Source organism: Mastigoproctus giganteus, chromosome 13 (genome assembly GCF_048544385.1).
Source record: "Mastigoproctus giganteus isolate SK-2022 chromosome 13, ASM4854438v1, whole genome shotgun sequence".
NCBI lineage: Eukaryota > Metazoa > Arthropoda > Arachnida > Uropygi > Thelyphonidae > Mastigoproctus > Mastigoproctus giganteus.
Window position 1 is genome coordinate 41,005,848 of NC_143587.1, and position 22,995 is coordinate 41,028,842.

Genomic DNA, 22,995 nt, shown 5'->3' on the forward strand with positions numbered 1-22,995 from the left:
TTCATATTGTGCATCACTGGAAAAAGAGAGAGGAATTTTTACCAGGGAGAAGTAATATAAAATATGTTAAACTGGTTGAATCAAAAAAGGATCTTCTTCCACCTTTGCATATAACTTTGGATTAATAAAGAATTGTGTTAAGGCCATGGATAAAGAAGGAAGGGGATTCTGCTACCTAAGGGAAGCGTTTCCCAATTTAGCAGATGCAAAACTGTAAGAAGTAATTTTCATTGGGGCTCAAATAAAGAAACTTCTCAAAAGATATGTAATTGATACAAAGCTACAAGGTACTAGAACTAGACGTTTGGTGATTATTCAAAGCATAATGCATGGATTTTGCAGAAAGATGATAATTATGAATCTTGGGTATCAAATTTATTACCAAATAAATTTGATACCCAAATTTGATACCCAAATTATATTGTCAAATGAATATTATAAAACTACAAACAAAAAGCTTTTGCATAAACTAAGTTCTCCTTTCCTCACCAAATATCTGATTGCACAAATCATGTACAATCCTTTGTATGTTTGAGTCAGACTAAATAGTGTTAGATTTGGTCTCATCAAGTGAATTACAACCTGACGATTTTCTATAATTTCAGAAGTTTCTAAAATCTGGATCCATAGTTTCAGCATTCCAATGTCTGCTAGCAACAGCTTTAAATGCAAGATGTGTGACAATTGCTAGGTCTTTGCTATAAATACTTGTAAAGCACTAACAGTTTACTTACAACAGAGTACAAGACTTGACCAATACATTCAAAACCAACCATCTATTCCATATTTTTAAACAAGCAAGTTTTACTGTGTATAATGTATATATACCTAAGTACATGCATGTGCAATACGCAGAAAATTAGACCAGTTCTTTAGAGAAAAACACAGCTTTTAATCCATGGCTACCTTACCAATCTTATACAGATGGAGTGATGGCATATGTTGAGAAAATTCTTATCTAGACTTATTCAGAACTGATATCAGAGAAATGATAAAAACTTCTGATATGATAAAATTATATGAAGCTGAGAGAGAGAGATTTTTAAAATTTAGTATTTAATATAAAAGAAATGTTTTCATGCAATTAAGTTTATATTAACCTGGTGACATTTTTTGAAGATTGTTAAAAATGTGCAGGGGTTTCCAAACTGCATGAGCATATTTCCTTAAGGGTTGGGGGAGGATATAACTTTTTCAGATGTAACAAAAAACAAATTTCCATTTTTTTATTTTTTAAAGTAAACTGAATGAGTAAAATAAACTAATTAGTAAATGAAACTCAGGTCTCTTTCAGCATAACTTTTTTTTCAGCCTGGTCTGTGGTTGTTCACAGGAGAGACTGCTTCTACACGGATGGGGGTACACCAAAACAGAAAGGGTGCAAGAATATTTGTTGATGCTATCGAGGCAGTGTTAGGTGGGTCAGAAAACTGCTAACTGCTGCTAGCTTGGGGGGGGGGGGGAATACACAGACTAAAAGGTTAACAGTGGTCGCAGGCAGAGGCAAAAGTGATTCTTGCACTGCTTCTATTATAATGAGCAGCAGCATGGAAAGGCAATGGAGATTTCCAGGACTGTTGGGAGTCATAGCGGAACAAATAAATACATGGCCTGTGTTAGGGTAACTAAAAGTAGAAACAGGTGCAGTACACCAATGCTAGGAATATAGTTAATAAATTTGATGAGCTTGAAGAGCTAGTCATGACATCAAAGGCAGATATTTTTGGGATATCAGAGATGTTTTTTTTTTTTTTTTTTTTTTTTTTTTGATTTGGTAGTTGTTGGCGCATCGGCTTCTATGGCCATATTGCACCTCCCAAGGTTTTTGCAGTACTTTGATCCAAGCCCGAGGCGGGAATCGAACCCGCGACCTTGGGTTGCCGGGCAGGTACTTTACCCACTCGGCTAGCCCGGTCGGCTATCAGAGATGTGGTGTCACACATATATAAGCAGTGCAGAATTGGAATTTGGGGAGTACACTGTGTACAGAAAGGATAGGAAGGGAGGAGGGATTATGCTGTTAGTTAAGAAACACATAATATCTAAGGAAGTGCATCCAACTGATGTTGGTGGACAATGCAATGTTGAGTCTGTTTGGTGTTACATAAGCACTGGGAAAGGAAAAATTAGAGTAGGGGTGTGTTATAGGCCTAATGAATCTGATGAGTATAATGAGCAATTGTGCAGAAAAATAGAGAAGGCCAGTAAATATGAATGTCTTATAATGGTGGATTTTAACTTTCTAGATATTGACAGGAACTTGTGGATTGGTCAATTTTACACTAGCAAGACGTTTTTGGATTTAATGGATGACTTTTCTACAGCAGCATGTTCGAGAGGCAAACAGAGGGAGTAATATCTTTGATTAAATTATCAGCAGTGATTATTCATGCATTAAGAATTTGCAGATAAAGGAACCACTGGATGACAGTGATCACAATGTACTGATATGGGAATTATTTAAAGATATAACTATCACCAAGGCTAAAGTGAAGGGCTTTTGCTTTTGTAAAGGTAACTACAGAGGTCCCAGACAATTTCTAAATTCTGTACAGTGGGATCAACTGATGTTGTTACCAACATTGAATTCTAAATGAGAAGCCTTCAGGGACTTAATCTTGGAAGCTACTATGCTTTCATTCCAATTAAGAAATACTGTTTGAGGTTCAGGCCTAAATGGATGTCAGATGAATTAATGAGGCTTTGGCAGAGAAGAAAAATATATCGGTTGCTGCATATAAATTATCAGGTCACACAGAAGCCTATGGCAGATATAAGCTTGTCTGTATTCAAGTCACAAAAGAGGTTAGGCAGGCGAAGGCAGATTACGAAAATCTTTGGCAAAGGATGCAAAGAAAAACAGCAAAAAGTTCTTTACTTATGTAAACCCTAGAAGGAAAGGGATGAATCAGATTGGACCACTTAACATAGATGGGTTTACTTTTGATAATCATGCTCAGGTAGCTGATAAACTGAATGAGTATTTTGAATCTATATTCACACGAGGAGTTATTCAATGAGGGGAATGCCAAAAGTCTGTCAAACTCTACAGGGAGTTAAGTGATTTTGTAATAACTGAGAGCAAAGTGGAGGAGAAATTGTTGAAGTTAAACATAAGGAAGGCACCTGCGGTGGATGGGATCTGTCCAGTTATATTAAAGGAGGCAGCAAAGGAAGTAAGAAAACCCTAAGCCATAATTATGAGAGCTCCTTGAACTGAGGGGAGGTCCTCATGGACTGGAGGTGTGCAAATGTATCAACAATTCACAAAGGGGGTTCAAAAGGTGATACAAGTAACTACAGACCTGTTAGTTTAACTTGTTCCGGGAAAAATAATGGAGTCACCGGTTAAAGAAGCATTGCAGGATCATCTAGACAAGACTGCAGTAATAGTTAAGCCACAGCATGGGTTTGTTAAAGGGGAGGTCTTGTCTGACCAATTTGATTGGATACTATGATGTGGTCACAAAGGAACTGAATGTCAAAAATAATTTTGATATCATATACTTGGATTTCAGGAAAGATTTTGATACGGTTGCGCATAGAAGACTGCTGTACAAATTGGAAAGGTATGGCATTAAAGGTAGGTTGCTACAATGGATAAAGGGATGGTTGAGGGGGAGACGACAGAGAGTGGTAATCAATGGATACTGCTCTTTGTGGACAAACGTATTAGCAGAGTTCCCCAGGGTTCAGTGCTGGGCCCACTGTTGTTTAGTGTATTCGTCAATGATATTGATGAAGGTATATCAGGCTTAGTATCGAAGTTTGCAGATGATACAAAGGTTGGCAGGGTTATTAACGATAGTAAAGACAGTATGCTACTCCAACTGGATATAGATAAGTTGGGCAAATAGGCTGAGAAGTGGCAACTGAAGTTTAACATTGACAAATGCAAAGTACTACATATGGGTGGCAATAACCCAACAGAAATGTACAAACTGTGTGGCACTACACTCAGGGAAGTGGAAAGTGAAAAAGACCTGGGGGTAATTGTGCAGTTAAATATGAAGTTTGATAAGCAGTGCAGAAGGGCTATCAGTGCAGGTCATGGAGTCTTGTCAATGATATATAGGAATTTTGTTAGTGGGGACAGGGAAGTGATTATTCCGTTGTACAAGGCAATGGTCAGGCCACACCTAGAGTACTGTGTACAGGTCTGGAGGCCTCATTTCAGGAAGGATGTAGAGTTGCTAGAATGAGTACAAAGAAGGGCAACAAGATTGGTGATGGGAACAAAGGGAGTGCTCTTAGCAAGAAAGGCTTAAGTTCTGCAAATTGCAGCGCCTGGAGAGTAGGCACCTGCGAGGTGATCTGATTGAGGTGTATAAGGCCTTGAATGGGTTCAGCAAGCTGAATGCTGATGGGATTCTTCCTCTTGATCAGATTAAGAACCTGAGGGGGCATAGATTCAAATTGAGGAAAGACAGTAGTAGAATAGATGTGTGGAAATTTGCCTTTAGCCAGGGTGGTTGATTGGTGGAACAGACTTCCATTTTTGTTGTGGAAGTTGATAGCCTAAATAAATTTACAGCTGAGCTCGACTGGCATTTCGAACAAATGGAGGGGTGAAATGGGAGTTTTTTTTTTTTTTTTTTTTTGTTGTTGATGCTGCATAAGCTTGCTTTCTTGCATCGTATGCCTCTGCTAATGCTAATTAACTTCATTTAAAGATCACCTACCTTCACAAGTGTGTCCATCGTCAGAAATTCTGCCATGGGCGCACACACATTTATAATTTGAGTTACCCAAATACAAGCATAGCTCTTGTTGACATCTGCCATTCATCTGTCCACATGGATTTTCATCTAGGAAGATAAATTAAAATAGATATGATTCTAAATTAATAATTTCAAACTTTTTTTTACTTCTTTTATAAATTTTTGCTGATTCTCACAGATTTTTTTATTTTTATGTTGATTTTATATAGTCGAATCTTGTTAATACAAAGTTCAAAGTACCTACATTTTTACGTTTTGTAATAACGAGTTCCCCCTTTTTTTTGTGGTACACACTATATATCTAAGAATAATAATAATAACAAAAATAAATTAATAAAATAAAATTAAAAGTCTTATGTAACAATACAGTAATAGAAATAACATATTTTGTAAAGATTTTATTTTATTTGTAAGATAAACTAAGACAAAAGCAATTAACGGAAATGAAAATATTGTACAGTATATATTTTGATATATACAATATTTTAGTATCACAGTAAAAAGAATTACGATTTTAATATAAAAGGAGACATAAAAACCACTAACTTTTTAATAAATTAAAGAAAGACTCCAATGTTGGTTCCAATGTTGTTTGCACAGTTTTTGTCCTATATGCATTTTTAACTACAGCACAGACATTATCAAATGCAATAGATGTTTCTTTATCAACGTTACTGCGGCAAACACACATTCTCTATTATGTTCAATGCATTTTGGGAATCTTTTTTAGATGGCAGTGTGTGTGCACTTCTTCACTTTTGCTGGTAACAAAAACTCATCATTTTGTTTGGTGCTCGGCAGCTCTTCTGGTGTTGGCGTTGCAGTGGTAGCAATTTCATCATCCACCTTCACAAACTCTTCAAATTTGCCGTCAAATCCATATGCTCCTTCAAATTCTAACATTCCTCAATGTTGCTATCTCATTCGTCTGCTGGGCCATGTTTTTTGATGATATTCTCTCCAAAGCCACTCTTTCTTAAGCTGTTGATTATTACAATTGTTGCAATACTGTCCCAAGCAATAACAAGATTATGGATAGCATCCAAGATATTCCAATTTGGCTGCAAATTGTTCCCTCCTTCTATGTTGCAGATCAAGTACCTTATCAGGCGGGCTCTGTATGATCTCTTAAGGTTAAAAATAATGCCGTGATCCAGTGGTTGCATTAAAGTGGTGGTATTTAGTGTGGGGGGGGATAAAAACAACTGCCTTATATTTGTCAACTTAAGTGTTTCATCAGAATGTGCCGTACAACATTCTGATGAAATAATCATCAAATGGTTAGAATCTATAATCATCAAATGGTTAGTTTTTTCTGAAGCCATTCTTCTGTCCATTTTTGATAACCAAGACTGAAAATTTTTGACCATAAGCCAAGCACTTCTATTGGCCTCATAATCACAGGGAAGTTGTTTAATTGCTATAAAACATCTTGGCTTAGAAAACACCAATCACAAGTGGGTGTGGTTTTGTACTGCCATATGAATCGCAGCATAACAGAACAGTGAGTCTTTGTTTACTAAATTTTCCACCATGACAAGACTCTCCTCGAACAGCAAATATTTATTTTGTTTGGCAGCAAATTACAAATAAACCTGTCTCATCAAGATTATAAAAATATCCTTTGCCTCATATTTTTCAAGAATGGACTGTACAGAACACAACCAGTCTGTAGCTGTTTCTTTGGCGACTAATCCAGAAAAAGAAACTCATCCCAAACATTTCACGAAACCAAGTTATTTCTGTCTTTAAATCTTTAGAGCCAGCCACCGAAGCATTTGAAGTCACTAATTCCATGTTGCTGAGTTAGATAATTTGCCTTTTCTTGAAAAATTGGACCTGATATTGGCAAATTAGAGCACGCATTTTTGGTACCACTTGAAAAGTTTTGTTTCATGTTCCCCATGTTTTGCACCACAAATTCTTTTTCCTGTTTTTCATCGCTGCTCCAGTGTCAAGCACTTCTTCAAGTCTTTTTCGGTTTTTCAGTATTGTATATGAAGTAGGTAAAGGGATGTTGTATTCCCCTGCAATGTCCATTTTGCTTGTTTCCATTCTATCAGTCTCTTGTATAATTTTTAGTTTAATTTCAGGGCTTAATTCCATCTGTTTATGTTTTGTCACCTTAACACTACTAGATGAGATTTAATATACAAATTTTAAATTAATTTAAAGACAAGTTCGAAAAAAGACATTAGCTCAGATAAAATGGTACAAAAAATAGATTGCCACATGTGGTGGCAAAAGATTCTTTGCACTGGGGTAGCAATTGCAACTGACCTTATTCCTGTGAAGAGCGAGGGAGTGCATGTAGAGGCTCACATATGGTGAATATGGGCTTGGCACACCCAGGGTCCTGAGCTGGATATCATCATTCTTCTCTTTATTGGTGATTCCCTTCTATCTCTCACTCTTGTTTTCTCTCTTTGAGGGTTTTTTTTTTTTTTTTTTTTGGCCAGTGCAGCAAAAGCTTCAGGCTTATGGCTAATAATATAGCCATAAGCCTTTCACCATATGGCTAATAATAATAATAATAACTTAGAAAAACCTTTTATTCTTTTGTTAATTTAACAACTCATCATTGAGAAAGATGTTTTTCAGAGTGCACTTGATGTTGTAGCTACATAAACTACTTTTGTTTACACAAAACTAATTTGTCTTCATACCATTACCCTGCATTTTGCATCTACATTCACACATGTGGAGTTATTCAAGGAGGGAAATGCCAGAAATTTATTAAACTGTAATAGAGAGCTACATGATTTTGTAATAACTGAGAGCAAAGTGGAGGAGAAATTGTTGAAGTTAAACATAGGGAAGGCACTTTGAGCAGATGGGATCTATCGAGTTACATTAAAGGAGGCAGCAATGGAAGTAAGCAAACCCTTAGCCATAATTATGAAAGCTACCTTGGACTCTGGGGAGGTCCCCATGGACTGGAGATGTGCAAGTGTGTCCCTAATTCACAAAGAGGGATCAAAGGGTGACAAGAGTAATTACAGATCTGTTAGTTTTGACTTCTGTTCCACGGAAAATAATGAAGTCACTGGTTAAGGAAGCAAAGCAGGATCATCTAGACAAAGCTGCAGTTATAGTTCAGACACAGCATGGGTTGTTAAGGTGAAGTCTTGTCTGACAAATTTGATTGGATACTATGATGTGGTGACAAAGAAATTGGAAGCAAAGAATAATTTTGATATCATATTACTTAGATTTCAGGAAAGCTTTTGTTACTGTGACACATGGAAGACTACTGTACAAATCTGAGCAGCATGGCTTTAAGGGCAAGTCGCTACATGGATAAAAGGATGGCTGCAGAACCGCAAACTTGTTCTTAAGTTCCAGTACATACTGTTTTTTCTCCTCTTCTGTTATCTCAAAGACCTTCATATTATTTACTCGAGTCAGTTTTTTTCCTTTCTTTTCTTACATCCATACCAAGTGTGCATCTTACCATTCTGTGATCACTTCCAACATTTACCTTGTTGAGGACAGTAACATTGTTCACAATATGTCTTCTGTTAATGAGGATGAAGTCAATTTCATTAGCTGTTAATCCATTTGAGTTCTTCCATGTCCACTTTCTGTTCACCCTTTCTTGAAAAAAGGTGTTCATTACTGACATTCCTCTAGGTTCTGCAAATTCCACATCAATCACGAGCAAGGTGGTTGATAAGATGACAATGTCAAGAGATGTGTTATCATAGTATAACATATGTGGCCCACGATGTGAGATCAAATCTATATGCTGCCACAAAAAAATGCATAGCTCATACTTAATTCACACAGTAGCAAAACTTTTGTGGATTTACTAGATAACTGTTTTCTATACCAGCAAGTTAGAGGCAATAAGAGAAGGCAGTACTCTTGATCTGATTATTAGCAGTGATCCTACATGTATTAAAACACTGCAGATATTAAGACTCTGCATTCAGTATTGTGGCAGTGACCATATTGTATTGATGTAGGAGTTACTTAAAGATATTACTGTCAAAGGCAAGAGGAAGATTTTTTGCTTTTGTAAAGATGACTCAGTGGTCTCAGATAGTTTTTAAATTGGAAGGAAGAGACAATGGTTCAATGTGATTTATTTCCTTCCTTCTTTTTGGAATGGGAGCTGAATAATTTTGTTATCACAAAATCATTCAGCTCCCATTTTTTGATAACAAATTGGAGAAAGATTATTGCAGAATAGATGTTCGGATATTTGCCTTCAGCTAGCAGATGGTTTATTGTTAGAATAAACTTCCATCTGGTCATGTAGGTGGTTAGCTTGAATAAATTCAAAGAAGTAGACAAACTTTTACACGGATTGGGTAGGTGATGGGGGAAGTTTTCTTTTTTCCTTTCCCCCTAGCTGTATAAGCTTTTCTTGCATCATTTACCACTATTAATACTAAATGTGGTGCTAGAATTGGGAAATGTCAGCATACATGGCTGACATTTTGATGTAAGGCAGCTAACTCTCAGAATTACTGTCTCATTTATTGCTACTATAAGCAGCTACTTTCAGAATTAGTCTCATTTACTGCATGAAAATTTTTATCTATCAGCCCAGATAGGTGCACTCTCGAACAAAAAAACAAAAGTTAAAACCTAGAGCACCTCTCTAAATTTATTCTAATTGGCTTTAAATCTGATGCACTGGCTATCAGCTAATTTATTGTAAACTATTTTAGGACTATATCTCTCTCCCCCCACAAAAAATTGTTCCCATAGGTATGGTATTGGTTTTCTTTATATTCATTCTGTACTTAGCTTGCTAATACATTCTTAATTTTATTTTAATTTACATTATATTCTGGCAACAAGTGGGTAGAAATGTTTTGATGTTTGTCTCACTGTATTTTTACACTTTCTTCCTTTATTCTTTTCTTTCACTATTCATTTAAGTTAATTTTTACTTTTTCAATATGTGTGTGTATATATATACAGAAACAGAATTATTAATTTACATTATTATTTATATCATATATGTTAATAAGCATTGATAAAACACAAAGTAAAATATACTCAGGGAACACAAAAGGTTCACTTCTTCGGCATAAATTGGCACTTTGTGAGTTCCAAAAGAATCCCACAGCAGTCATTCCTTTTGGAATTCCAAAAAAAGTGTCAACATGTCCCTATATGATTCAGACACAACACAGAAAGTAATAAACAAACAAAAAATATAAGCATGACATATATGTTAATGCTACCATCTTCCAAAGTTTATAATGCACAAAGGTAACAAACAAAAAGTAATTTCTACGTGACTCCACCAACTGATAAGTCAAAACCAAATACAAATATGCAGTAAAAATTTAAAACCAAATCATAATAACCAGAATTAATGATCCTGACTAATCTTGTTGCTTTTCTTTGCACTTGTTTCAACAGATTGACATCTTCCCTAAAATGAGGCTTCCAGAACTGAATGCAGTACTCAAGATGTGACCAAACCATTGCCTTATACAACAGAATAATTTTAATTCAATTTCAGTTATTGTGGATGTAGTCCTCCTTTGGTAGGCCTGAGGGTATGTCGCCTTGAGCAGGGAGTTATGTGTTTCTACTTCTAGGGGTAGTGTTAGGTTAGTTTTATTTTTCTTTAATTTAATGATTATTTTATTTCAATTTAATTGTTAAATAAAAATAAAAGTGAAAAGTAATTCAGGCAGCATAATTTATGTCACAGAAAATAAAACCTTAATTCCTGCATAAGTGTGCCGTACCAATTTGCAGTATAATAGTGTTCCCCTACCCCAGATGGTTGAAAAGTGAGTCTATTGAAAGGTACATCATGTTACATGGTTCGGTGGGGTTTGAAAAATATCCAGAGAATGGTACTAGTCATTTTAACAATACTAACTTCTATGTAGCTTAAAACAAACTCCAGTAATAAATTTTTATAAAGTTAATATAATAGAGAGACTATTAGCATTAGTAGAGGCACATGATGCAAGAAAGAAAGCATCAGCCAAAAAAAAAAAAAAAAAACACTTCCCATTTCACTGAGCCATTCATTCGAAATGTTTCTCTAGTTCTGCCTTGAATTTATTTAAGCTATCAACTTCCACAACAAACAGATGGAAGTTTGTTCCAGCAATCAACTACCTGCTGGATAAAGGCAAACTTCCGCACATCTATTCTACACTGTCTTTCCTCAGTTTGAATCTATGGCCCCTCAGGTTTGTAATCTGAGCAAGAGGAAGAATCCCATCAGCATTGAGCCTACTCAATCCATTCAAGGCCTTATACCCCTCAATCTTCAGAAGCTGCAATTTGCAGAAATTAAGCCTTTCTGCATAAGAGCACCCCTTTATTTCCTTCACCAGTCTTGTTGACCTTCTCTGTACTCATTCTAGCAACTCTACATCCTTCCTAAAAGGAAGTTTTCAGACTTGTACTCAAGGTGTGGCCTGACCATTGCCTTATACAAGCTTATAATCACCTCCTTATTCCTGCTTGCAAAATTCCTGAATATATCATTGGCAAGACCCCACGATCTATTCTGGCAGCCTGTATGCCTGCACAATTACCCCCAGGTCTCTTTCATTCTCCACTACTCTGAGTGTAACACCACCCAGTTGGTACATTTTTCTGGAGTTACTGCTACCCATATTCAGTGCTTTGCATTTGTCAATGTTAAACTTCAGTTGCCACTTCTCAGCCCATCTACCCAACTTTTCCAGATCCTGTTGCAGCAGCATACTGTTATTAACAACCCTGCCAAACTTTGTATCATCTGCAAACTTGGACATTAAGCCTGATATACCCTCATCAATATCATTGATAAATATACAAAACAACAATGGGCCCAACACCGAACCCTGAGGGACACCACTAATAACTTTAGTCCACGTAGAGCAGTATCCATTCATTACCACTCTCTGCCTTCTCCCACTCAACCATCCTTTTGTCCATCGTAGCAACTTGCCCTTAACGCCATACTGCTCCAACTCATAGCAGTCTTCCATGTGCAACAGTATCAAAAGCTTTCCTGAAATCCAAGTATATGATATAAAAATTATTTTTTGCATCCAATTGCTTTGTGACCACATCATAGTATCCAATCAAATTAGTCAGACAAACCCATTCTGTGTCTGTATTATTATGCTGTCTTGTCTAGATGATCCCAAAATGCTTCTTTAATCCCAAAATGCTTCTTATTTTCCCTGGAACAGAAGTCAAACTAACATGTCTGTAATTACCCGTGTCACACTTTGATCCTCCTTTATGAACTGGAGATACATTTGCACATCTCCAGTCTGTGGGGACTTCCCCCGAGTCTAGGATGCTCTCATAATTATGGCTAAGAGTTTTCTTACTTCCTTTGCCACCTTCTTTAATATAACTGGATAGATCCAATCTACCCCAGGTGCCTTTCTTATGTTTAAATTCAACAATTTCTCCTCCATTTTGCTCTCAGTTATTAAGTATCACTATGGTGATACTTAATAACTAAGAAATTGCTCAGAAAAATGGAAATAAATCATAGGGAAAGAGGTAATCTGGTATTTAAAGTTAGCAGAAATATATTATTGTTCAACGTAATACAATCCTTACCACCAACAGGTCTTTTGTGAAACACCTGCAGATCTTTTATAGAATCTCCAAGATTTTTCTGAAGTGTTATATAATCTGATGCACTATCTTTATTGGCTTGTATAATAGTACCATGATCTTTGATGCTAAAAGTAAAAATCATAATTTATAAACAATATGTTTTGATATAACATCCATCAAATCTGGATAATCATGCTTTGCTTCAAATTTTAAACTCAGGATGATATGGAAAATTGAATTTCAGAGATTTATTAATTAAAATTGCGGGTCTGGCCCAAATTCCTGACAGCCAGAATCTCGACAGCTGAAAATCCCGACAGTATCTACTATATTGTAAAAATATGACTATAATTATATATATTTATTTGTTTTTTAGTAGTAAAAATTTACCTTATTAGATTAATTTTGTATAGAAAGAATATAAAAATTTTAATGACAAATAACTCTCAATTTGAAGATCATGTTTTCTGTTACAAAAACAAAGAGTTTTAATATATGATCAGCAAATAAAAACGACTTAATTTTACTTTATTATATTGCATTTAATTAGTAATTTTTCAAGTCGAATTTTGGTATTTCTATAGAGCATTTGAGCAATAATTATAGGTATAGAATTGAAATGCTAAAGATAAAAAACTTGAAATAAGAATACTTTCAAAATATGAAAATTTAGAGTAATATATTTTTGCAGCTGCATAACATTTGTCTCAAATATCATTAGCATAACTAAAACTGTAATTATACAGGTATTTCTTATTAGCTGTACTTTCATGAATTTTTTTGAAACAGAAGTGCATTAGGCATGACCATGGGTGCCGGCAGGATATTTGCCCTTACCTATGTACGACTGTTTTCAAAGTGTTCCCCCTTCCCCCATATCTGATGACAGCCGTACCACTTTCATTTTATTTGCATTTTATTTTTATTTTTATTTTATTAGTATTTTGATGTACTAATTTTACTCTACAGTTCTTCCACTTTCTATTGGCTTCGTAATTCAGCCCATAATTTTCGTAATTCATCATAACTTTTAGATATTAACATTCTTTTACCTTTCACAAATCTACTACACTTCTTTTTCTACTTTCCTCACCCTTCTAGTTACTGGTACTTTGTGAACTTTCACATCCATTTATGCATACTTTATTCAATATTTTAACACAATCTTATATATATATATATATATGGGGCACCTCCGTAGCCAGGTGGGAAGGAGCAGCAGTGCGTAGCACACGCTTCTTGATTAGACCGGGGTTCGAGAAATATGGAGGATGCGGAAAGGTCAGGGAAATGACCATCGCATATCCCGGAGCAATATGGCCTTAGTTGCTAATGCTCGTAAAAACCAAATAACAAACAACAACATATATATATATATAAAAGTGTGTGTTGTTTATTCATTAATATGACATAAAACATTAACATTATCATATACTGTTTACATAACTGCAATGTACATGTTCCATGTATTCAAATAAAATTTAAATTTTTTTGTGACTGTTTCGATTACACAAAAAACATTTTTTATTGCAAAAACAGTTTCTGAGATATGGACCCTAACTTTGGTTTTTTAAATATAATCGGTATATCGGGATTTTGGCCTGTCGGGATTTTGGGCGGCACCATAAAATTACTTATCACAAGATGTAATATAATATGGAATTTGGGAGATTTAAACTATTAATACATACCAGTAAAAGTTAAAAGTTTTAGTAAAAATATTTTGATTCAAGAGGAAACAATGGAAATGGGAGATAAAGATAGTTTGAATTATCAGTTGCCATATTACAGAAATTTTATAGAAGATAACCGTGTAAACAGAATATGCATGTCATCCAAGGTGGCATTAGTCTCAAGAGAAAAGTTAACATCTAAATAACTTTAAAATAAAAAAAATAAATACTTAAAAGAGGTAATTATAATGTTTCCCCCCCCAACACAAGGATGGAAAGCTGCTGGAGAACTATAAGCAGAATTCTTGTGGTATATACATAAAGGGTGATGTACTTTAGTTGAAAGGTAGATGGATGCAAGTTTGTATAGCAATTTTACTACACCATAACTATGAAAAGTGAAGACTGATAAATAACAATGCAGTGTTTATACTAAATAATACAATGCTTGATTTTAACAGAATATGGGCATTTTCCATTTCATTTGCAAGATATATAGTGAACTAGTTCTGGCAGAGGAAAGAGAGCCAGTTAATGATCCTTTTCAAAAAACAAAATTTAAGTAATGAATATTAAACAAGAGCAATAGAAGAAAATTAGGTTTTTTTTCTTTTGCTGTCAGTGTTACAGTTCTTGTAAATGACTACTGACTGCACAAATTCTCAATATGCCTAATCATGGAATACTGTTACCACATCAAGAGTGATGCCTCCAAAATTATTCACTCTCAGCATTACCTTTCTTCTAAATCACAAATCTGTTCTAAGGAATACTGTTTACACTAAGGTAACTGCTACAAAATTTCTCTTAAACCCCTAGATTATCTAGAAGAGGGCAGCTAGGTTAATTAATGATTCCTCACTTACAAACTCATCCAACTCACTATCATATGGCCACTCAATTTTCTGCGGCATGAGTTTTCTAAGGGAAGTTCATGTCCACCATCCATAGGTTATCTTCTGGCTTCTCAATCTTCAGTCTAGTCATAGTTCTATAGGTTTTGATACCTTTCGTATTGTGGATCATCACTAAAAAAATAGTTATGGATTTCCATCCATAAATAAAATTTCAAAAGTTTTATATTTTTTAGGTCATAAACAGGAAACCATATATAGTGCACACATCTTTGAATATGTCATGATGGATGAAGTAACACATACAGTTTTAATTTTTTTTAAGTGTTTCCTGCTATAACTCAGTTCAAGGCAGGTGGAAGTGCATCTGAATGTTTTTAGTGGATTCCTGACAATGATCTAGCAAAGATATTTCACATAAATAAAGGTATAGTTGACTATATGTAACCTTTGGGCTAAGCCTTATTTCAAGTCCGCTGATGACATTAGGGGTTTCACAACTTGTCACTCATTTGGACCAGGTTGGCAGGAGCAGCAGTGTGTAATCACATGCTTCTTGATTAGACCGGGGTTCGAGCCCGTGACCACCAAATACGGAGGATGCGGAAAGGTCAGGGAATGACCACCGCATATCCTCGGAGAAATAGTCTTAGTTGCTAATGCTCCTAAAAACCAAATAACTAACAAACAAACAACTCATTTGAAGAGTTATTTCAGGTCCCCAGACTGCAGGAATTTCATAAGTCCTCTTCAATCAGAAATTTACTTAGGGAGATTTTAGGTCTAACACTCCAGTAGTAGGCCTCGGTGACATATTAGGACTGAAAATAAACTGTACAAAAAATATTATCCAAAAATAGAACTTAAAATTGTGAATTGTAATTGTAAAATGCAAATAACACAATAATTAAACATAAAATAAAAAATTCAATTCAACATTTTGTCACAAAGCAAATATATTCAAAATGGTTAATGACAGGAGAGCATAACTTCTGCAGCAGGGAATGACACCTTGAATCATCCAGTGCTGCAGAATTATCATTTTTATCACCAAGGAGGTGAGCCACTTGTCGTTGTTGTTGTTTGGTTTTTAGGAGCATTAGCAACTAAGGCCATATTGCTCCGGGGATATGCGGTGGCCATTTCCTGACCTTTCCGCATCCTCCGTATTTGGTGATCATGGGCTCGAGCCCCGGTCTGATCAAGAAGCATGTGCTACGCACTGCTGCTCCTGCCCACCTGCCTACGGAGGTGCCCGGATGAGCCACTACCATCTAACAAGTTTGCTCTCCTAATACAGAAATTCTGCTTTAACAAATCTATTTGAACATAAGAATTACCTTCAGGAACCAAAAAGAACACTTGGGTTATCCTCATTAAAACCAGAGTCTCTGGCCAAGGCATCAGCAAAGAGGTCACGATAGAGCACATAACACGGAGAGCAGTTTGGTATCTCTCCACTCAGACCCAGCCAATTAAGCCTAGACCCTCAGACCATGTTCAGTTAAGAGGAAACTGACACTGAGTGCAAAGTGAATCCTTGGCCTTTGCCTATGGACAAAAGTTGAGACAGAGGGCAGGAAACATAAGTTTCTCTTCCTTTCCCAGAGTTATTCTAATCTCCCATATAGAAACTAACTCATCATCGATGTGCCTCTTATCAGACAGAATATTCATGGGAAACTATGTCCTCCTTTTCACAACCACAACTAGCATGACTGGATGCCTGAATATCTCAATGAAAATACCTTGTCTCACACAATACATCAAAAGCTGCTCCAATGATCAACAAGCCAACAGGCAATGTACTAGAGATAATAGTGAATTGTTATATGACACTATGTGACATGTCTGGGCTGGGAAATCATAAGATATTTCTTGACCGCTCATGAAGCCCAGGATGCATAAGTAACTATAGGCACAAAAACACAGTTGTAAAGCAAATAAAGGGATCTCCCTTTTATGCTTCACTCAGTACATAACCACCCTCCACAACTTGATGCACAGGATCTTAATAGTATCCTTAAATATCGAACATGCCCAGTAAAAGACCAATTATCCCCTAGGAACAAGCCAAAGTACTTAATCTGGGTGACGTACTTCACAGGAACATCTCTGTGCCTCATAAATGGTGGCCTTGTCAAAATGAATTGGCCATTAAGTAGCACTGCTGCAGTCTTGGATCTGGAGATGGATGCTTCTGCAGATTAGTCCCCTTGAACAAGCTGCCCAAACAGGCTTCTGCTTTCTGTTCATGCTACTTTCTAGACTCTCCACACACAAGGAGACAGATCATCTGCATAAACAACCTTATCAATGCTCTCCAAATCAAGCTCCAAAAATTGATCAAGAATGATGTTCCAGGATCAACTCCTGAGAATAACAACAATCCACCAAAGAGATTTTATGATTGTATCCATATCTTACAATAGCACATCTGTTCCCAAAGTAATCCTTCAGAACATGACAGAGATCAATATTTTATATATCATAAAAACAACTTAAAGCCAAGCTGGTCTGCAAAGACAGACCTTTCAAATCATATATGATCATAAATCTTTTGAGCAAAATTCTCAAATGTTTTACCAAAAATGGCAATACTCCAAATAGGGCTGCAGTCACCAGGCAGAGGGCGTAAGGCTTTTCCCCAGAAATTACTCTTGAGTTTTTCAGCCTACATATGATATAGACATAGCACAAAAAGGCTCAATATAGCTAAAGTTCCTGATGAGTCTAAAAACCAACAAACTTTTTTTCCAGAATCATCTTGTTGTTAGTTCTATAAGGTATGCTTGAGCAAGCGTGTGATATGTATTACCATACCACATGATCACACAACACTTCAAATTTGATGAATTTGAAGTGCTGGTCAAAAGATCAAATCCAGACCTTGTCAGGATATCAGAGACATTGTGTCACTTAAATATAAGTGATGCAGAATTTCAATATGGGGGGGGGGCGCAACGTATATAGAGAGGATAGACAAGATAGGAGAGGGAAGAGTTATGCTCTTAGTTAAGAAGCACATAAAATCTAAGGCAGTGCAATGTTGAATCAGTTAGGTGTGACATAAGGCACTGGAGAAGCAAAAATGGAGGAGTGTGTTACAGGCTTAATAACTATGATGAGTACAATGAACAACTGTACAGAGAAATAGAGCAAGTCAGTAAATCAATATGCCTTATAATAGGGGATTTTAACTTTCCAGATATTGACTGGAACTTGTGTTGGCCACTCGCAGACTAGCAAGACTTTTGTGAATTTATTGGATGACTGTTTTCTATAGTAACATTTAGACAGGCAAAAAGAGGGAGTAATACCCTTGATTTGATTATCAGGAGTGATTATTCATGCATTACAAATGTGCAGATAAAGGAACCACTAAGTGGCAGTGATCACAGTTTTTAAATTCTATATATTGGGACCGACAGTTGATGTTACTATCAGCAAATTCTAAGGAAGCATTCAAGGAATTAAAAGAAGCGATTCATAATAACTACAATAATACACCAACCATATAACTGAAACTTTATTAAAATAGGAATAATATAGTATAAGACTGGATCAAATTAAGATGATAAAATAAAATACACCGTTTGTACAATAAAAGAAATAAGATAAAATAAAATAAAATATAAAGAGTAGCAATTATAATGCATATATTGCCCCCAGCACATGGGTTTTCTGTACACACTTGTTTTTATTCTGAGGCCATCTCTACACATCAACACATCAAGGAAAGGAAGGGTACCACCCATTTCCACCTCCTAGGTAAACTGAATAAAAGGGGAGAAGCTATTAAGAAAACTGAGAACCTCATCCTGTTTCCCTCTCCCTCTGCACAATGGTGAATGTATCGATGACGTATCGTTTCCATGCATGCATGGGGAAAAGAGACCCGTCAAAAATCTTAGGCTTGAGCTCCTCCATGGCTAGGTTTGCTATAACAGCACTAATTGGAGAGCCCTTCACTGTGCCATGAACCTGCTTATACAGTGTTTTGAAATAATATGGTGGCACTGGAGAGACATAGTTCTACCCCCGCTAAGAATATCTTCTATACTCAAGGGAGTCCTGTCCCTTAAGGAAGGTGTCATCCCTCTTCCATGCCATGTGCACACATTTCACCCTGTGCTTGATGGGAATGCATGTAAACAGAGACACCACATCGAATGACACCATGGCCTCACCCTCTTCAATGACTTCGGCATGTATAAACTGCACAAAGTCACCACTGTTTTTGATGGTGAAGTTAAAACATCCTATGATAGGAGATATTAGTTTGGCCTAGATATCTGGATAATGCAAGCGTAGATCTGCCCACAAACGATACAACTGACCTATATGGAATCCCCGCCTTACGAATTTTCAGTAGGCCATAAAACCTAGACAGCTGGCAAACCGTGGCATTGGAGATCTTCTCGGCATTCAACCAACCCTGCAGAATTTTGTTGACGTGCCGTTCCAATCCTACCAAGGGATCCCGACGGGTAACCTTATAGTTGTCCTATTGTTCAACAGTTCCAAGGCATTGGTTGCAGTAATCCACTTTACTGAGGATCACAGTTGATCTCTCTTTGTCTGCAGGTAAAACAACAGTGCTGTTTGTCCTGTCTTAGCTCCCTAAGTGCCTTCCTCTGGATAATGATGAGATTAGAAGGAGCTGCATGAACCTGGCTCAAAATCGGGGTAGAACTATCTCTCCAGTACCACCGTGTTATTTCAAAACACTATGTATAAGCAGGTTCATGATGCAGCGATGGGCTCTGCAATTAGTGCTGTTATAGCAAACCTAGCCATGGAGAGGAGCTTCAGTCTAAGATTTCTGATGGATCTGTTTCCCCCATGCATGCATGCATGAAAACGATATATCGATGATACATTCGCCATTGTATGGAGGGTGAGATTCTCAGTTTTCTTAATAGCTTCTCCCCTTTTCAGTTTTCCCAGGAGATGGAAATGGATGGAACCCTCCCCTTTCCTTGATGTATAGAGATGGCCCCAGAATAAAAATGAGTGTATATAGAAAACCCATGTGCTGTGGGCAATATATGCATTATAACACGGCACAAGCCAAACAAACACAAGAATAGTGTTAAATGACCCTTGTTGGATAGGGCTGGATCCTACAGTAGCATCTCCAAAGATATTAACATGTTGACTGTCATGTCAGCCATATATGTCTGACGCCACTATGTTTTTCAGGCACCAGGTCAGATATATATTGCTGACACCCTCCATTTCAGTGGGAGCTGTGTCGGCAGTATAGTACTGACGATTCTTGGAAATTTAAATTCTTTTTGAAAAGCGTGGCCTCTGATGACACATGAAGAAATTTGCATAGTGCTATGAGAAAAAATAAGCGAGTAACTGCTGATCATTTAAGAATTGTTTATTATACGATTTTTACAATTTATGGTGTTGTCCAAAACACTAAGCTGACGAATGGCTGATGAATACAGTCTGGGCAATACGTAGAAACTCTTTTCCCCTTTCTGCTAGCAACTGATCTTCCTACAGAGGAAGCCTTAAATTTATTTAAGCTATCAACTTCCACAACAACAGTTGTAAGTCTGTTCCAGCAATAAACTAACTGCTGGCTAAAGGCTAACTTCCTCACATCTATTCTACAACTATCTTTCCTCAATTTGAATCTATGTCGTTCAGGTTCTTGCTTTCAGCAAGTGGAAGTATCCCATGAGCATTGAGCCTGCTCAAACCATTCAAATTCTTGTACACCTCAATCAGATCACCGCACAGGTGCCTAGTCTCAAGATACAGAATTTAAGCCTCTCTTGTTGCCCTTCTCTGTACTCGTTCTAGCAACTAGATCCTTCCTAAAATAAGACCTCCAGACCAGTACGCAGTACTCGAAGTGTGGCTTGACCATTGCCTTATACAAAGCTATAATCACCTCCTTATCTCTTCTAGCAAAATTCCTATATACTTCATATCCAACTGCACAATTACCTCCAGGTCTTTTTCATTTACCTCCCTGAGTGTAGTACCACACAGTCGGTACGTTTCTCTTGGGTTACTGCAACCCATATGCAGTACTTTTCATTTGTCAATATTAAACTTCAGTTGCCACTTCTCAGCCCATCTACCTAACATTCACTTGTTGCAGTAGCATACTGTCTTTACTATCATTAACAACCTGCCAACCTTTGTATCATCTGTAAACTTGGGCATTAAGCCTGATATACTTTTATCGATATCATTAATAAATACACAAAACAATGAGTCCAGCACTGAACGCTGGGGGACTCCACATTAGTCCATATAGAGCAGTATTCATTTAATACCACTCTCCGTGGTCTCACACTCAACCATTCCTTTATCCATTGCAGCAACTTGCCCTTAACGCCATACAGTTCCAACTTGTACAGCAGTCTTTCGTGTGCAACAGTATCAAAGGTTTTCCTGAAATCCGAGTATAAAATATAAAAATTATATTTTGCATCCAGGTCCTTTGTGACCACATCGTAGTACCCGAGCAAATTGGTCAGACAAGACTTTCCCTTACCAAAACCATGCTGTGTCCAAGCTATAACTGAAGTCTTGTCTAGATGATCCTGCAGTGCTTCTTTAACCAGTGCCTACATTAATTTTCCTGGAACAGAAGTTAAACTAACAGGTCTATAATTATTTGTGTTACCCTTTGAACCCCTTTGTGAATTGGGGATACATTTTCCCATCTCCAGTCCATGGGGACACCCCCTGAATCTAAGGATGCTTGCATAATTATGGCTAAGAGTTTTCTTACTTCCCTTGCTGACTCATTCAATATAACTAAATAGATTCCATCTGCCCCAGGTGCCTTTTTTATGTTTAACTTCAACAATTTCCTCCTCCAATTTGCACTCCATTATTACAAAATCATTTAGCTCCCTGATAGAGTTAAGTAAACTTCTGTCCTCCCCTTCCTTACAGCAGTTCAGGTATATGTAGATACAAAATACTCATTCAGTTTTTAAGCTATCTGAGCAGGATCATCAACAGTCGAACAACCAACATCAAGTGGGCCAATCTGAATCATCCCAATAACTGAGAGAAAAGTGGAGGAGAAATTGTTGAAGATAAACATAAGAAAGGCACCTGGGGTGGATGGAATCTATCCAGTTATATTAAAGGAGGCAGCAAAGGAAGTAAGCAAACGCTTAGCCATAATTATGAGAGCATCCTTGAACTCAGGGGAAGTACACATGGACTAGACTAGAGATGTGGAAATGTGACCCCCAATTCAAAAAGGAGGATTAAAGAGCGACAGAAGTAATTATAGACCTGTTAATTTAACTTCGGTTCCAGGAAAATTAATGGAAGCACTGCAGGATCATCTAGACAAGACTTCAGTTAGAGCTCTGACTGAACACAAATCAATTCAACTAGATATGGTTTTGTTAAGGGGAAGTCTTGTCTGACCAATTTGATAGGATACAATGATTTGGTCACAAAACAACTGGATGGAGGGAATAACTTTGATATTATATACTTGGATCTTAGAAAGGCTTTTGATACTGTTGCACATGGAAGACTGCTGCACAAATTGGAGCAGTGTGGCATTGGAGGCAAATTGCTGCTATGGATAAAGGGATGATTGAGTGGCAGAAGACAAAGAGTGGTAATCAAAGGACACTGCTCAACGTGGACTAATGTTATTAGTGCAGTTCCTCACAGTTCATTGTTGTTTTCTGTATTTATAAATGATATTGATGATGGCATATCAGGCTTAATGTCCAAATTTGCAGACAATATGAAGGTTGGCAGGGTTGTTAATGACAGTACACTGCTGCAACACGATCTAGAAAAGTTGAGCAGATGGGCTACTACATAAAGTACTACATATGGGAAGCAGTAACCCCAGAGTAACATATTAACTCTGTGGTACTACACTGACAGCTGTACAGAATGAAAAGGACCTGGTGGTAATTATCTCAGTTATTATCTTTAACTTCTGTGCAGGCAGATATGAAGATTTCTGGACAGTGCAGACGGTCTGCAAGAGTAGCTCATGGTGTCTTTTCAATTAGCATTAGTAGAAGCATATGATGCAAGAAAGCAAGCTTATAAAGCATCAGCCATAAAAAAAAAAAAAACTTTCCAGTTCATCCCTCTGTTTGTTCGAAATACCTGTCCAGCTAAGCCTTAAATTTATCTAGGCTATCAACTTCCACACAAAGGGATGGATCTGTTCCA

The 22,995-nt window shown here is 36.8% G+C and overlaps 1 protein-coding gene across 1 annotated transcript in view; it reads right to left on the minus strand.

The window, feature by feature from the left end:
- The window catches only part of LOC150075985 (prolow-density lipoprotein receptor-related protein 1-like), a 1,358,636-nt gene that overhangs the window by 772,385 nt on the left and 563,256 nt on the right, over nt 1-22,995 (minus strand). The window contains 3 exon segments of the mRNA XM_090387555.1: nt 4,683-4,808; nt 11,594-11,603; nt 12,280-12,397. Coding sequence (XP_090243681.1) covers nt 4,683-4,808; nt 11,594-11,603; nt 12,280-12,397 — 254 coding nt within the window.